Source organism: Tripterygium wilfordii, chromosome 1 (genome assembly GCF_013401445.1).
Source record: "Tripterygium wilfordii isolate XIE 37 chromosome 1, ASM1340144v1, whole genome shotgun sequence".
In the NCBI taxonomy this organism is placed as follows: domain Eukaryota; kingdom Viridiplantae; phylum Streptophyta; class Magnoliopsida; order Celastrales; family Celastraceae; genus Tripterygium; species Tripterygium wilfordii.
The window spans coordinates 9,812,670-9,827,476 of NC_052232.1; the positions used below are offsets into that span (position 1 = coordinate 9,812,670).

General features: G+C 38.2%; 3 protein-coding genes across 14 annotated transcripts; 2 read left to right on the plus strand and 1 right to left on the minus strand.

Annotated features, from left to right (window-relative positions):
- Positions 1-109: 109 nt before the first annotated feature.
- LOC119998759 (dipeptidyl aminopeptidase BI) lies at positions 110-5,046 on the minus strand. 2 transcript variants are annotated; one of them, XM_038846166.1, is made up of 11 exons: positions 4,515-5,046; positions 4,024-4,202; positions 3,615-3,837; positions 3,392-3,533; positions 3,112-3,312; positions 2,725-2,856; positions 2,495-2,623; positions 1,765-2,174; positions 1,319-1,535; positions 748-938; positions 110-629 (listed from the first exon to the last, which is right to left on the minus strand). In XM_038846166.1, exons 1-11 carry the CDS (start codon positions 4,877-4,879, stop codon positions 452-454), a joined length of 2,367 nt encoding a protein of 788 aa, XP_038702094.1. In that variant the 5' UTR covers positions 4,880-5,046; the 3' UTR covers positions 110-451. The 2 variants fall into 2 exon arrangements, with proteins under 2 accessions (XP_038702094.1, XP_038702104.1); XM_038846176.1 differs by having other exon boundaries at positions 4,024-4,218; positions 4,515-4,798.
- Positions 5,047-5,113: 67 nt separating this feature from the next.
- On the plus strand, positions 5,114-10,676 carry LOC119998720 (B3 domain-containing protein LOC_Os12g40080-like). 8 transcript variants are annotated; one of them, XM_038846124.1, is made up of 11 exons: positions 5,114-5,349; positions 5,972-6,092; positions 6,709-7,005; positions 7,672-8,182; positions 8,271-8,464; positions 8,583-8,856; positions 8,938-9,053; positions 9,200-9,623; positions 9,718-9,899; positions 9,968-10,247; positions 10,344-10,676. In XM_038846124.1, exons 2-11 carry the CDS (start codon positions 5,982-5,984, stop codon positions 10,436-10,438), a joined length of 2,484 nt encoding a protein of 827 aa, XP_038702052.1. In that variant the 5' UTR covers positions 5,114-5,349; positions 5,972-5,981; the 3' UTR covers positions 10,439-10,676. The 8 variants fall into 8 exon arrangements, with proteins under 8 accessions (XP_038702052.1, XP_038702061.1, XP_038702028.1 ...); XM_038846133.1 differs by having other exon boundaries at positions 5,978-6,092; XM_038846100.1 differs by lacking the exon at positions 5,114-5,349 and adding an exon at positions 5,685-5,875.
- A 129-nt stretch (positions 10,677-10,805) lies between these two features.
- On the plus strand, positions 10,806-14,807 carry LOC119998772 (B3 domain-containing transcription factor VRN1-like). 4 transcript variants are annotated; one of them, XM_038846215.1, is made up of 8 exons: positions 10,806-11,498; positions 11,594-11,711; positions 12,491-12,962; positions 13,062-13,246; positions 13,364-13,637; positions 13,714-13,835; positions 13,928-14,153; positions 14,305-14,807. In XM_038846215.1, exons 2-8 carry the CDS (start codon positions 11,604-11,606, stop codon positions 14,322-14,324), a joined length of 1,407 nt encoding a protein of 468 aa, XP_038702143.1. In that variant the 5' UTR covers positions 10,806-11,498; positions 11,594-11,603; the 3' UTR covers positions 14,325-14,807. The 4 variants fall into 4 exon arrangements, with proteins under 4 accessions (XP_038702143.1, XP_038702116.1, XP_038702125.1 ...); XM_038846188.1 differs by having other exon boundaries at positions 13,053-13,246; positions 14,305-14,806; XM_038846197.1 differs by having other exon boundaries at positions 10,806-11,404; positions 11,546-11,711; positions 13,053-13,246; positions 14,305-14,806.

Consider the following 14,807-nt stretch of genomic DNA (forward strand, 5'->3'; position numbering starts at 1 on the left):
TGCAAAGTGCAAACTTGTTTTTAAAAATCCAGATAGATCATCATGACAAGAGACCTACTTCCCAACAAAAGAAAAAAGACAAGAAAACCTTGCTTGCACTACAAAACAATTTGCACAATTTAAAACCATCTTATTTTCAAAAAAAATTTACATGACATGAGATACATTGACATGTACAGATACCAAACTTACAATCTCAGTTGGCTAAAGGAAAACATGTCTGAAATAATGGCCTTGTGCTTGCACAACCATTCCTGTCTGAACTTCACAGGCCGCTTTAGCAGATTTAAGCTTCTCCTTTAGCTGGTCATCCATTCCAATAGGAAATTGAGTGATTTTCACCCATCAGAAGTTGATTTCTGAACAGAAGCATACCACTCACTTGCAAACTGGCCAGGACTTGAGTTGAACAGATTCAGAGATGGTGGGGTGTTGGGATCATAAAACAAGTTTATGACTCCATTATCTTTAACAGGAATGCAGTCTCTAATGCCGCCTCCTTGCATTGCATGTATCTGTTTTCCTCCACTATATCGGTTATTAAGTTGAGCAGTATGGGCCTCGTGGGATCATATATAGCACGCTCACGGACTCGAGCAGCCCACTTTGCAGCTTCCCAAACCCCAAATCTGCACAATATTAAATATGTTAGCAAAGAAAGGAAGCTCGTCACTAGTCTAGCTACTATCCCACAAATTAATGGCCGTACATAAAAAAGCAATGCCGGGAAAAGACATTAAAAACTACCTTGTATTAAAAGATGAGGTTATCAATACAGCCGGATAAAGTACATCCTTCTGGATATTGTCATAGGGAGAATATTCCCGTATGGCATGAAAATCATTGATGTCCCCAGGGTACCCAAATTCCTCATAGTCAGCAGCTATAAGGGGTAAGATGGGATAGAGAAGAGTGTTCGTTGCATCCAGAAATGGGACCTGAAATTGATGCAGAAGAGGAATAATTACAAACGAAGATAATAAAATCATTTGCATCCCAAAATTAAGTTTATATAGATGAAAATCAATAATGCGAAATCTTGAAAATTTGCCCTGATGTAGGACCGTTCCCATGCCAATTGTTTTTTTTTTTTGTTTTCCAACATAATTTTTTGCGCTTGTTTTTCCAACAGCTTATTTCCCCCGTGAATCTTGAAACAGGTAGGAACTATGGGAACTAGCCTTTTGATGCGTCCATCCAACATAATATCTCACGGTAGTACATTAGCAAATGCAACAGTTCCATCATTTCTCCAATTTTTGAGAAATTATTGAAGAGATCAGAACACTAACATTACATGAGTAATGGTATTGCATACCTTCAATATTGCAGCGCGAAATAGATCTGGACAATAATTGATGGCCGAAGCAACCAACAACCCTCCAGCACTATAACCCCAACCAGTAAGCTTGTTCTCATGCACAATACCTTTTTCAGTAAGAAACTTAGCACAAGCGATGTAATCTTGGATGGAATTATGCTTCTTTATACTTCTGCCAGCATGATGCCACCTCTTCCCATAACCACCTCCACCTCTGAAAATATGTTTTTCCAATTAATTCCAATTGATTAATCCACCAATATATCTAGTGAAATCTCATAGCATAAAACAATTTAAGCAAAAGATAAATATTTCACAAGAGGATAAGAACCTAGGATTTAATTAGCAACAAACAAAACAGGGCACACAAGTTTGAAAGTCCAAGCTTACAATCAGAACAAAGGGGTCAGACAACTTCAATTAGTAGGAAATGAGGAACAAACCTCACATCAGCATATGCCACAACCCAACCACGATCAAGAAGGCTTTTCAATTCACTGCGCCACCGTTTGTCAAGTAACTCACCATATGCCCCGTGCCCATGAAGCAACCCAGGATTTTGATTCTCCTTTTTGTTGTTGCGAGAATATACAATAGTTAACGGAACCAGAGCCCCATCGTAAGAAGAGACATCAAAAATTTCACAGGCATAGAACTCAGAGAGGTCATTCCACAGGTTATCATCCTCTACATCTGTAGCATAAGAAACTTTGGTAGTTGAGGAATGTTCAGTGATGTTTGATGAAGAGGCTGTTCCATACAAAATTCTAGTTCTTTCCAGAAGCAGATTTTGCTGCTGAATGATATTCCACTTGCCATTTGACAAGTCATAATCGACCACAGCATCAGGCATCTGTGAGAAATTTGGAAGGGTCGATTTAAAAGAAGATACATACATAATGAAGAAATCGCCAAGGTAGCAACTACAGGAGTTAAAGAACGCCTTAATAGGAACAATTCTGGTAACTCTGTCTGATTTTACATGGTCGTTAAATGCCACCGTGCAAGATAATGGACAGAAAAAAATTCATCTTCTAAGAGCCGAAGCATGCATCATATGCTTAGTGGACCAGCATCACAGACAAAGCATAATATCAAATTTCAAAATATATTTCTATTTAAGCATCCTCCAGCCATCTTTGCAAGATAAGGTCATAAACTCATGACACATACCACAGGTGATGATATCGTAAAACGCATGGTTGATGAGAAGAAGTCGTAATTTGGTCCCGGAGAAATTTGACTGACATGCTTTGGAAGAGGAAGGAAACATGGGTGCAACTCTTTCAGATTAAATGCTTCCTGAATTGAAACAAAAGAGTGAGATAGGACCATCATACAGAAAAATGAAGCAGCAATGCATGAGGTCAACAGTTTTGGGGATATTATTTCAGTTTTCATACCTTCCCATTGGGCAAAGGTAGCGGAACTGAGCATAGTCTATATTTCTGACCTTCCTTTAAAATCAGTGCCAAGTGTGTATTACAAAAATCAACATCCTCGACAATCAAATCCTTTTCATCCATGAATACTCTCTGCAGTAAATAACAAAGTGACATACTCAAAGAACACACTAGGGAAAATGGTTATCAAGCATGCAAGTAACTAGAACACAAAGTAATATAATGTTACAGATATGAAAAATACCAAATAAAGCAAGCAACAAATGCAAATCTAGTAACAAAGGATCCAAGTAATGTCAAGGAAGATACATTGAATCAGCATCAGCATGAGCATAAGATTTAAATGAGATTGTCATATATACAAAAAGACACAGTTGATCCACCAACCTCCCAGATCCTTTGCCCAGATGAAGTGCCAACAGGAGTTCGAAGAAGATAGTGATGATCAACCAGCTGACCATCTTTGGCAGCATCAGTAAATAAATAAAGGTACCCCTGATGATGCTCAACTATGCAGTGAGTAAGAGCTTCACACTCCCATACCAGCATCATATCAGATAATGGATCAGCTGCATTTATCAAATAGACCTATAATGTGGTCATGATTATTACGTAGGTCAAACTACATCTATTGACACTGGATCCAAAGACGACAATTATTTGATACCTTTGAAGATTTGGTCGAGAATATATTTACAGTCACAAAGCGGAAATCCTTAGTATTCCTTATGTGAACGTTAACCTTATCATCTGGTTCTTCTAGAAGTAAAACATCTTCATCAGTTGATCCTATCATGCTACAGTAAATCCTGATGAGAAGAAAAATTTCCCTTAAAAGCAGGTAGACAAAGAATGAATTGTAAGATGCTTAAAGTCTTGAAAATACCCACCGGCAAGGCCTCTTCTTACCATCAGTAACAACATAAAGCAATGCCTGCCCCTCCTTGGCCCATGCCAAATCCGAAACACGATCTGCTTGAGGCTTACTACATAATGAGCCAGTATTTAAATTTCTAACCGATAACTTAAAAAAGTCATTGTCCTTATCATACATAGTGTATGCAAGGAACCGATGATCCGGTGACACTTCAGATAATTCCTCATAAGAATAACCTATTAAAAGATCAAGAGAAGAAGCAAATATTATGCTCCAATTAGGTCTTGGATGAAGAAACCATACACACTGTAAAATCCACTGATTCAAAAATAAAATAATAAAAGCAACTTCCTCATATATTTGGCTCAATTTACTTCCCCATATTTTAGCACTAAACATGGACTGCAGTTGAAAAAAAATACCTCCAAATCTCTCAGCTTCTTGATTGTAATCAAGCAGCTTCTGCTCAATTCTCTTCCCAGAGGTAAAATCAAACCCTGCAGAGGGAGATTTATGAGATATGAAGCCTTCATTTAGGCTTGCAAGTCTCCGACAGAGGACTGGATACTGCTTTCCTTCTTCAACCCTCCGATAATACAACCTGCGGGAAGATTGACCTTGAAATTTTATTTTAAAAAAAAAGACAATTCAGGTTTTCATCAAATATGGCAGGTGAAGCAGAAATAATAGACCTTTCATCATTAGCTTTTGTCTCCCTCAAAGAAACCAAATATTCTGAATCCATATTCCCTAGTTTTTCTTTACACATACCAAATGGCAAAAACTTACAGAACAAAAAATCAGCGCAAATGAGCAAGAAGGTCCAGAACCCCAATGTAAAACAAATACCAAACTAACCAAGCTGAGTCCCGAACAAGACTCAAAACGCATGAAGAAAAGAGAGAAACATTACCATGGGCCATAGCGAAGGGGAGGGGTGGAAAGGTCCACTTGTAAGCGATACGCCATCTCTGATTGCAGCTTGCTCTGTAAACGCTCTGTGTCAGACATGACTGCCTCCGTATACTTTTCCTCTTGCTCCATGTACACATCCATATGTCGCATAGAAACCTTATCGTTTAACTGCGACATCCAGCTATAGGGATCCTCCCAAGTGTGGTCGTGGAACGTGAAGGTCTGAGGCCTCTGAGGGGGCTTTGGGGGTTTGGGTGGCGACGGCGGATTCGGGATTTTGTGGGGCCTGTAGTGGCGTAATAGCAGGAGCCTAATCGTCTGATAGTGACGGTGGTGGCGGAGGGCGGTCGTGAGGCATTGCATGGTCGGGGTTTTAGGGGTTTAGGGAAAATAGTGGGTTAATAGGTGGCGGTGCAAAGTCTCAATCTTTTCAGACGGTTCGAGGTTTAACGGTTCTCCCTTCTCGGGAAGAATGAATGTGGGCCGAATAAAGCCCACTTTGGCCCGATTGATGAATTTGCTGTCCCATCAGCCATCGCGACTTTTTAGGGAGAAGCTTATGAGTGAAGGAAGATTTGTGAATTTTCATTTCCAAGGGTATTCCTCGACTCTTTTCAGGGTTTTTGCTCGTCTTATCTGTGAAAGAACTCTGATTAGATAGAGAGGAGGAGTTGCTGCCAAGTATAAAGAAATAGCATATTCAAGGGTTAGTTTGGAGCTGCTAAGCCATGAGTTCCAGCAGCCGAAGAGGTGACGATTTCTCATTCTTCAGATTGAGGAGAACCCATTTCTTCAAGATCATTCTTGAAGACACCATTCAAGCAAGAAAGCTTGTAAAGCACTACTTCTCTCTTTTTCTCTCTGACTTTTGATGGTTATAGCATTTTGTGCTTCTTGAGACGACCTATATGATAGCTTATGTACATGTACTTAGGAATTAGGATCCAACAATATCATTGGCTTGCCTACTTTTTTTTACTGTACAGAAGGCACCCAATGCGCTAGGCTTGTAATTATTTTGAGTTGTAAGTGAAGAGTTTTTCACGTTTGAGATGATTGATGGGTGATGAGTCAGTTTGGAATTCTAAGCAACACAATTATTACAATTTGCAAACTTGGAGAATGTGAATAGTCTTGGCAGTTGCAAAATAAGTATTGAAGAGAGGAAACAATTCTCTTGATTAGTGAGTCCTGAAACTCCACTCGGTTCAATCCCAATTCCCAACAGAGTAACAGTACTCTCAGTTTCAGACTTTTTTGGTAAAGATATATACTGCCTTAGTTAGTTAGTTCTGTAGTTAACTATTGCATGTCACAACTTTTCTCTCTTCTACCAAGTCATCGTCACAACACATACCAGTAAGTCTTTCCCAAAAATTTGAACTCATTGCAAATTTTTACTGCATGCTTAGACAGTGTTGTTGTTTGCTCTCGTCTCAAGCTTTTCTTTTTTAGTTGCAGAGCCATGAATTCTACAAGCCGAAGAGACCACCATGATGGATCTTCTGTTGCAGCATCAGAGAGAAAACGTTTCTTCAAGCCAATTCTTAAAGATACTCTGCGAGAAGGAAAGCTTGTATGCATTCTCTTTTTCTTAATCTTCTCTACTTTTCTTGGTACTGGGACAAGATCTTAGTCGCCTTTGTCTTGTTTAAGCAGTTTCTCATGGTCATGCCTAAATTAATCATGCCTTAGTGAGCTGTTGACTGTTGTAGTATATTGCTTCCTATTAACTGTGACTGTAACCTTTTTGGATCTTCAAGAAAAAATCTATCTTCTTGATGAACAAATCTATCTTTTTTTAGGAGAAGATTTTAAAGTGGTTTTTAGATTAGGTGAAAAATTTTGGGCTGGTTCTCTTCAGTCTCTATGTTGTTGCTTCTAATCTGCATGAATTGCAACTGGTTTTTCTGATAGAGCTTTGTGTAACTTGTTTCTTCACCTCTAAGTGGTGCCTTCTAACTGTACAAATCTTTTACCTTTTCTTGTAATAATACCAGTGTCTGTTGCTGATCAGGGCTTCTGCTTTCAGAAAGTAAGAATAAGAGATGCTTCTTAAAGCAATGGAAAAACAGGATTTTCAATTTTTTTTTTTTTGTGAATTTAATAGTTGCTGATTGCTCATTCATATTCCTAATTCTTCGGTTTCAATGAATTTCCATTTCTTCAATTTTTTTTTTCTGTTAAACAAGGAAATACCAAGAGAGTTTGTGAAAAGATTCGGAAGAAGCCTACCAAGCTTAGTGGTTCTTAAGGTCCCCACTGGTGCAGTTTGGCCTGTGGAATTGTCAAAGCGTCATGGCGAATTTTGGTTTCAAAAAGGTTGGCAAGACTTTGCTGTGTATTATTCCCTAGAATTTGGACACTTGCTATTCTTTGAGTATGATGGATCTAGACATTTTCACGTAATCATATTTGATAACAGTGCTACAGAGAGCACACATTTCTTCAGGCCAATTCTTGATGATACTTTGCGAGAAGGAAAGCTTGTAAGCATTCTCTTTTTCTTACTCTTCTCGACTTTTCTTGGTACCGAGAGTAAGATTTTAGGCGCCTTTGTCTTGTTTAAGCAGTTTCTCATGGTCATGCCTAAATCATGCCTTAGTGAGTTGTTGTAGTATACTGCTTCCTATTAACTCTGACTGTTCCCATTTTGGCTCTTCAAGAGAAAATCTATCTTTTAGATACAAAATTAAATAATGATTAACGAGGTACTTAATTGAGACATTTTAATTAGTTTTGAAACTTATCCAAGAAAAAAAAACGAAGCTTTTGAAGTGGAATTTAGAGTAATGACGTAATTAGGTGAAAAATTTTGGGCTGGTTCTCTCCAGTCTCTATGTTGTTGCTTCTAATCTGCATGAATTGCAACTAATTTTTCTGATAGAGCTTTGTGTAACCTTTTTCTTCACCTCTAAGTGGTTCCTTTTAAATTCTAACTGTACAAATCTTTTACCTTTTCTTGTAATTCTACTTGTGTGTGTTTGTTGATCAGGACTGTTGCTTTGTGACTTTAATTTACATTTAAAGCAATGGAAAAACAGTATTTCCAATGTTTTTTGTGAATATAATGGATTAATGGTTGCTGATTGCTCATTTATATTCCTAATTCTTTGGTTTCAATGAACTTCAATATTGCTTTTCTGTTAAACAAGGAAATACCAAGAGAGTTTGTGAAAAGATTCGGAAGAAGCCTACCTAGCTTAGTGATTCTTAAGGTCCCCACTGGTGCAGTTTGGCCTGTGGAATTGGCAGAGGGTGATGGCAAATTTTGGTTTCGAAAAGGTTGGCAAAACTTTGCTGGGTATTATTCCCTAGAATTTGGCCACTTGCTAGTACTTGAGTATGATGGATCTAGACATTTTCACGTAATCATATTTGATAAGAGTGCTACAGAGATCAAATATCCATGCGACAATACTGTCTGTAGTGAGGACCTTAAACATGCTGGAGACGATACTGTCTGTAGTGAGGAGCTTAAACACGCTGGAGAAGAACAATATCCTGAAGTAGGATGTAAAGCAAGAGAGAGGTCGCCGTTACCTTTTCCTTTTCCAAACAAGAAGGCAAGAAATGATTCAACTGTTCATAGAAACAGCACTTCAATGTCAGTTCCACATTCTAGACCAAAACAATTGACTCGTGAAGTTCCTCATGAAGTTGAAGGTATAGTTATTTTTTTTCATGTTTGCTGCTCGTATCATTCTTAGTTTTTGATATGTTCTTCTGATTGCGATGATTGCTAACGTACAAGGAGTAAAAGTTTCCTGCCAAAAGGAATTAGGTGCGTCTACATCTGGGCTGAGACGTCCAAAAACTAAGGTTCAACAACCATTAATGTACCGGGAAATTTTTGAAGCTCTGCAGAAAGCTAATGGTTTCTGGTCTGCAAATCCTCATTTCAAGATGGTCATGGAGCTGTCATATGTTTCTACCAGATTTGAATTGGTGAGGACATAATTTCATTTTGTTAACATCTTAAATGTTGGGATTGGATTTGCATAAATAAAAATATGTTAAAGAGGATTCCTTCAAATCATGGCTCAGTATGAAATATTCTATACAGGCTATACCAGCAGAATTTGGCAAGATGTATATGAAGAAAAAGCGAAGTGATGTCTACTTATGTGTCTCTGACTGGAGAATTTGGCCTGCTAAATACTCAAATCATGAATTCCAATCAAATCCAAAAATCTATGATGGCTGGAAGAAATTTGTTTGTGATCATTGTTTAAGAGTTGGTGATGTATGTGTATTTGAGTTGATTGAGATCGACAAAATAAAACTGAAAGTTCACATCTACCAAGTTGATGAGGATCCAAATATTCACAGGTTACAAGGTGAGCATGCATCTGCCAATTTAAATTGTAATGCTCCCCTGAAATATGATTCCACTGATCCGAATATTCACTTGCCACTAGGTGAGAAGACTTCCAATAAAGACATTAAAGCTTCTCAGGGAGCTGGTACTTTCAAATCTCAAAATCTGTGTTGCAGGGTGTTCATGCATCCAAGTTATATTCGTAGAGGTGGATTGGTAAGCTTTCGATAGCAATAGTTTTTGTGGAAACAAAATATTGTATTGACTTAAGCATGCATCATACGTATATTTTTTGTATGTATTAATAGTAATATTCCACCAGAGGATTCCTTCAATTAATGCCTTCAAAATTTTCTGTACAGAGAATGCCAGCAGACTTTGCTAAGGATTATCTTCCAGAAAGTCGAAGTGATGTCACCCTTTGTACCCCTGACGGAAGATCTTGGTCCGTAGAGTATAATAACCGGTTACTTCTTCCTAAGGGATGGCTGAAATTTGTGCATGATAATAATTTAGAAGTTGGTGACGTATGCCTCTTTGAGTTGATTCAGAGCTTTGAAATCAAATTGAACGTTTTTATCATCAAGAGTGCCGCTGGAAGTAGCTATGGGAAAATAGAAAGATCACCCGCACCAGATACTCGTCGTCATAAGAAGAAGAGAAGCAATTCAACTAGTCAAACAGATAGTTCTTCGGAATCTGATTCACATTCTATAGAAATTTGTTCTCAATGTAGCGAGTCAGAGACGGAGACAACATCACATAGTTCTGCACAAAAATTTGGAGGTACAGTATCTTTTTATTGTCTTCTGCCTAATTGTTATCAGGAATGATTGGATAGTTGTTACCACTACTAATTAGAACTTACCTGCTAAACTAGAAAAAGAGGGAGGTGAGTCTTCAGCTGGTCTGAGATGCCCGAAATCTCAGTTTGTCGAGAGAACACAATCATGGAGGTCCCAAGAAGAATCTGAAGCTTTCCTAAGAGCTTGTGCTTTCCAATCTAAGAATCCTTTTTGCATGATAGTCATGCAGCTAACTTATATTTCAAGATCCACATTGGTAAGTTTTTTCTTAACTATTTTTTAATCATATTTAATCTACGCATTATATTGAAACTTTTGGTACAGGAAATACCAACCAGATTTGGCAAAAAGTATCTTGCAAACTTGGTTGGGCAAAATCCAATTCCAATCATCCTCTGCGTTCCTGATGGGAGAACTTGGTCCGTTAATTGCCATCGCTATGGAAAAAGACCAGCTGTGAAATTCCAAAGTGGCTGGCGGAAATTCGTGCATGACAATAGACTAAAACTTGGTGATGTTTGTGTGTTTGAGTTGATTGAGATCAAAGTAATCAAAGTGTCTATTTTCCGAGTCGATGAAGGTCCAACGAGTGAAATGTCCCAAGGTGAGAAAGATCCATGTTTTAAGTAGAAGAAGATAATACTCCATTAATCCATCACTGCATAATTTGTTCTCTCTGTTGTCTTTCATCTTAAGTCAGGCAGTGGGAGAAGACAGCAAAGAACATCAACTGGAAAGAATAACAGCAATGGAGGCAGTTCACAGCGCCCAACAATGAAGGAGGAGCCATTATAAGGTTTTGTTCAACAGATGATCTCAGAAATCGCAGATATTGTGGCAAGGGACTTGACTATTACAAGTAAAGTTAGGTTGTTTTTTTTTCCTGGGGCGAGTAAAGTTAGTTAAATTCGGTAGCTTTTGACAACAACAATGTAAATGTTCTGACATTGCTATGTTCATGGCGGAGTTCATATGCTCTTTTTGGTTAAATTCTGTAGTAATAATAACGGTAAGAAACTGATTTTCTGTGTCATATTCCCTCGAGACCGGAGAACTAGGATTTAGGAGACAGGAACCCAACGGGCCAAGTCAATTTCGAACTGGTTCTTGGTCATTAATGGTTGATTTGGGCCTCCTGTCTCATCATGTGATACTGGGCTCAGTGTTCGAACTACTTTTGCCATATGGGTCTGCCTTGGTTATTGGGTCTTTGTAGGGTTGCAGCAAATCCCTAATCAATCCCTTCGTGCTCGTGATTATAATCATCGTTGCATTGAAATCCAATTCTTCAAGGTTACTGTTTTCGTTCCGATCCCGAATACTTACAAATATTGCAATTTTGTCTTCGTTTGCACATGCCAAATGCAATGGCTATCATTACGAGGTTAGCACTGACACAACGCCAGTTTCAAAACTCACTTAGTGTTTTTAGATATCGATGGATACGCAAAGGTTATTTCCTCTGTTCAAATCACATCCAAAAGGGTTGCTTCTTGTACTCGAGTTGTGACAGAGCATTCGATTGAAGCTCCTCTTGAACTGAGCTGCTAAAACCATGAGTTCCAGTGGCAGAAGAAGAAGCAATACCATCTCGTTGTCTCCATCGAAGACTCCCCATTTCTTCAAGATCATTCTTGAGGACACTATTCGAGAAGGAAAGCTTGTCACCACTTAGGGCTCGTTTTTTTTTTTCAGTACTGGCCCTTTTGAGATGATTGATGGATGATAGTCAACAGTACTCTCAGTTTGAGACTTTTTTTGGTAAAGATATATATGCTGCCTCGAGCTCTGAAGTTAACTATTGCATGTCATAACTCTTCTCTCTTCTTCCAAGTAATTGTCACATCACATACCAGTGAGTATTTCCCAAAAATTTGAACTAATTGAAAATTCTTGTTGCAGGCTTAGACAGTGTGTTGTTTGCTCACGTCTCAAGCTTTTCTTTTTTAGTTGCAAAGCCATGAATTCTACCAGCAGAAGAGGCCATGATGGATCTTCTGTTGCAGCATCAAAGAGAGCACATTTCTTCAAGCCAATTCTTGATGATACTATACGAGAAGGAAAGCTTGTAAGCATTTTCTTTCTTTTCTTACTCTTCTCGACTTTTCTAGGTACTCAGGCAAGATCTTAAGCGTCCTTGTCTTGTTTAAGCAGTTTTACATGGTCATGCATGAATTAATAATGCCTTAGTGAGTTGTTCTAGTATAGTTATTCCTATTAACTGTGACTGTATCCTTTTTGAGTCTTTTAGATACACAAATAAATAAGGAGGTACTTCTAATTGAGACATTTTAATTAGTTTTGAAACTTACCCAGAAAAAGAAGAAGCGTTTGAAGTGGTTTTTAGAGCAATGATGTGATTAGGTGAAAATTTTTGGGCTGGTTCTCTCCAGTCTCTATGTTGTTGCTGCTAATCTGCAGGAATTGCAACAAGTTTTACTGATATAGGTTTGTGTAACGGATTTTAATGTATTTAAGAGGCTTTACATACTCTCTTTTAATGAGTTTTTGTGGATTTTGGATTGTAAAATAGCAGTTATAAGTTTTACATCCTCCTTTGCATACTCTGTTGGAGTTGCCCTAAGTGTTGCCTTTTTACCTGTTCTTGTAATATTACTAGTGTCTGTTGCTGATCAGGGCTGTTGCTTTGTGACTTTAGTTTACGTTTTCAATGAAGTAATCTCTGCTTTCAGAAAGTACGAATAAAAGACGTTTCTTGAAGCAATGGAAAAACAGGATTTTCAATGTTTTTTGTGAATTTAATAGTTGCTGATTGCTCATGCATATTCGTAATTCTTTGATTCAATGAATCTCCATTTCTTCAATTTTGGTTTTCTGTTGAACAAGGGATTACCAAGAGATTTTGTGAAAAAATCCGGAAGAAGCCTGCCAAGCTTAGTGATTCTTAAGGTCCCCACTGGTGCAGTTTGGCCTGTGGAATTGGCAAAGCGTGATGGCAAATTTTGGTTTCAAAATGGTTGGCAAGAATTTGCTGGGTATTATTCCCTTGACTATGGCCACATGCTAGTATTTGAGTATGATGGATGTAGCCATTTTCACGTAATCATATTTGATAAGAGTGCTACAGAGATCAAATATCCATGCGATGATACTAACTGTAGTGAGGAGCTTAAACACGCTGGAGAAAAACAAAAGCCTAAAGTAAGACGTAAAGCAAGAGAGAGATCGCCGTTACCTTGTCCTTTTCCACACAAGAAGGCAAGAAATGGTTCAACTGTTCATGGAAACAGCACTTCAATGTCAGTTCCACATTCTAGGCGAAACCATTTTACTCGTGAAGTTCCTCATGAAGTCGAAGGTACAGTTATTTTTGTCATGGTTTCTGCTCGTATCATTATTCTGAGTTTTTGATATGTTCTTCTGATTGCGATGAGTGCTAATGTACAAGGAGTAAAAGTTTCCTGCAAAAGGGAATTAGGCGTGTCTGCATCTGGATGGAGACGCCCAAAAACTAATGTTGAACAACGACTAACGAACCAAGAAAAAATTGAAGCTTTGCGGAGAACTAGTGGTTTCAGGTCTGCAAATCCTCATTTCAAGATTGTCATGCAGCCGTCATATGTTTCTTTCAGATTTGATTTGGTAAGGACAGAGTTTCATATTCTTAACATCTTGACTATTGGGATTGAATTTGCAAAACTAAAAACATGTTAAGAGGATTCCTTCAAATCATGGCTCAGTTTGAAATATTCTATACAGGTTATACCAGCAGAATTTGGCGAGATTTATATGAAGAAAAAGCGAAGTGATGTCGACTTATGTGTCTCTGATGGGAGAATTTGGCCTGCTAAATACTCGAAACATGAATTCCAATCAAATCCAAAAATCTATTATGGCTGGGAGAAATTTGCTCGTGATAATGGTTTAAGAGTCGGTGATGTATGTGTATTTGAGTTGATTGAGATCGACAAAATGCAACTGAAAGTTCACATCTACCATGCTGATGAAGATCTAAATATTTACATGTTGCAAGGTGAGAATGCATCTGCCAATTTAAATTGTAATGTTCATATATGATTCCGCTGATCCAAATATTCACTTGCGACTAGGTGAGAAGAAGACTTCTAATGAAGATTCAAAACCTCTTCGGGGAGGTATTACTTTCAAATCTGAAAATCCTTGTTGCAGGGTGTTCATGCATCCAAGTTATGTTCGTAGAGGATGTGGAATGGTAAGTTTTCAATTGCTATAGTTTGTATGTATTATTAATAATGTTCTACCAGAGGATTCCTTCAATCAGTACCTTCAAAGTTTTCTGTACAGAGAATGCCAGCAGGCTTTGGTAAGAAATATCTCCCAGAAGAGCGAAGTGATGTCACCCTTTGTACTCCTGACGGAAGAACTTGGCCTGTAGAGTATCATCGCCGTTCGTATCTCTATAAGGGGTGGCAGGAATTTGTGCATGATAACGATCTAGAAGTTGGTGACGTCTGCTTCTTCGAGTTGATTAAGATCTTTGAAACCAAACTGAAAGTTTCTATTTTCCGAGGTAATCAAGATCCAATATAAATCTTTTTTTTTTTTCTGGCCAGTTGAGAGGTTTCTGTTATGTAGCATGCATCATGATCCATATGTCTGTATGGTCGCATTATGATTCTCCTTTCTGTTCTTTGTTTTCTTTGCCCCTTTTTTCCAATCAGGCAATAGACACAAGAGCTGATCGACTGAATGGGAGAAACGACAACGATGGAGGGCTATACAGCGTGACATAAATTTTGTTTCAGCAGGTGAAAGGCTTGAGGTATCATCACATGTATAAGTTGGTGTTGAAAGTTTTACTTTTTCCTGCAGTCACTGGCCCAGACTTGCCTAGCTAGGTTAATTGTGGATCAATTGAGACATTGTGAACTAGAAGATATTATTATGTTCAGTGCTTGTTTGGCTGTCCTTTGAATGCTACTCTGTTCTGGATTAGAGAAGTAAAGCTAATTTTGGTCTCATGGGAAGCTGATGTCTATTGCTGTACATTTCTAAGTTTGTGTTCAAAGTTTACTTTTTCTGGAGTCACTGCCCAGACTGGCCATGTTTAGGGTGAAAGCTAGGTTGATGGTGGATCAATTAGAGAAGGACAGCAAATTTTGCTTAGTGGCGGTTTCAAAATCTGATGTTTAGGGTTTAAGGATGCCAGAGTCACAGTTGTTGG

Excerpts from the sequence above, each read along its gene's own strand:
- LOC119998759 (XM_038846166.1), bottom strand. The coding sequence starts at position 4,879 with ATGCAATGCCTCACGACCGCCCTCCGCCACCACCGTCACTATCAGACG. Across the intron at positions 2,624-2,724 it reads TACCTTTGCCCAATGGGAAG|GAAGCATTTAATCTGAAAGA; the intron begins GTATGAAAACTG and ends GTTTCAATTCAG. Across the intron at positions 2,175-2,494 it reads TTACGATATCATCACCTGTG|ATGCCTGATGCTGTGGTCGA; the intron begins GTATGTGTCATG and ends AATTTCTCACAG.
- LOC119998720 (XM_038846100.1), top strand. The coding sequence starts at position 5,826 with ATGTCACAACTTTTCTCTCTTCTACCAAGTCATCGTCACAACACATAC. Across the intron at positions 5,876-5,971 it reads CATCGTCACAACACATACCA|TTGCAGAGCCATGAATTCTA; the intron begins GTAAGTCTTTCC and ends TTTCTTTTTTAG. Across the intron at positions 9,900-9,967 it reads ATATTTCAAGATCCACATTG|GAAATACCAACCAGATTTGG; the intron begins GTAAGTTTTTTC and ends CTTTTGGTACAG.
- LOC119998772 (XM_038846207.1), top strand. The coding sequence starts at position 11,199 with ATGAGTTCCAGTGGCAGAAGAAGAAGCAATACCATCTCGTTGTCTCCA. Across the intron at positions 13,247-13,363 it reads TTTCTTTCAGATTTGATTTG|GTTATACCAGCAGAATTTGG; the intron begins GTAAGGACAGAG and ends TATTCTATACAG. Across the intron at positions 14,154-14,304 it reads GAAAGTTTCTATTTTCCGAG|GCAATAGACACAAGAGCTGA; the intron begins GTAATCAAGATC and ends TTTTCCAATCAG.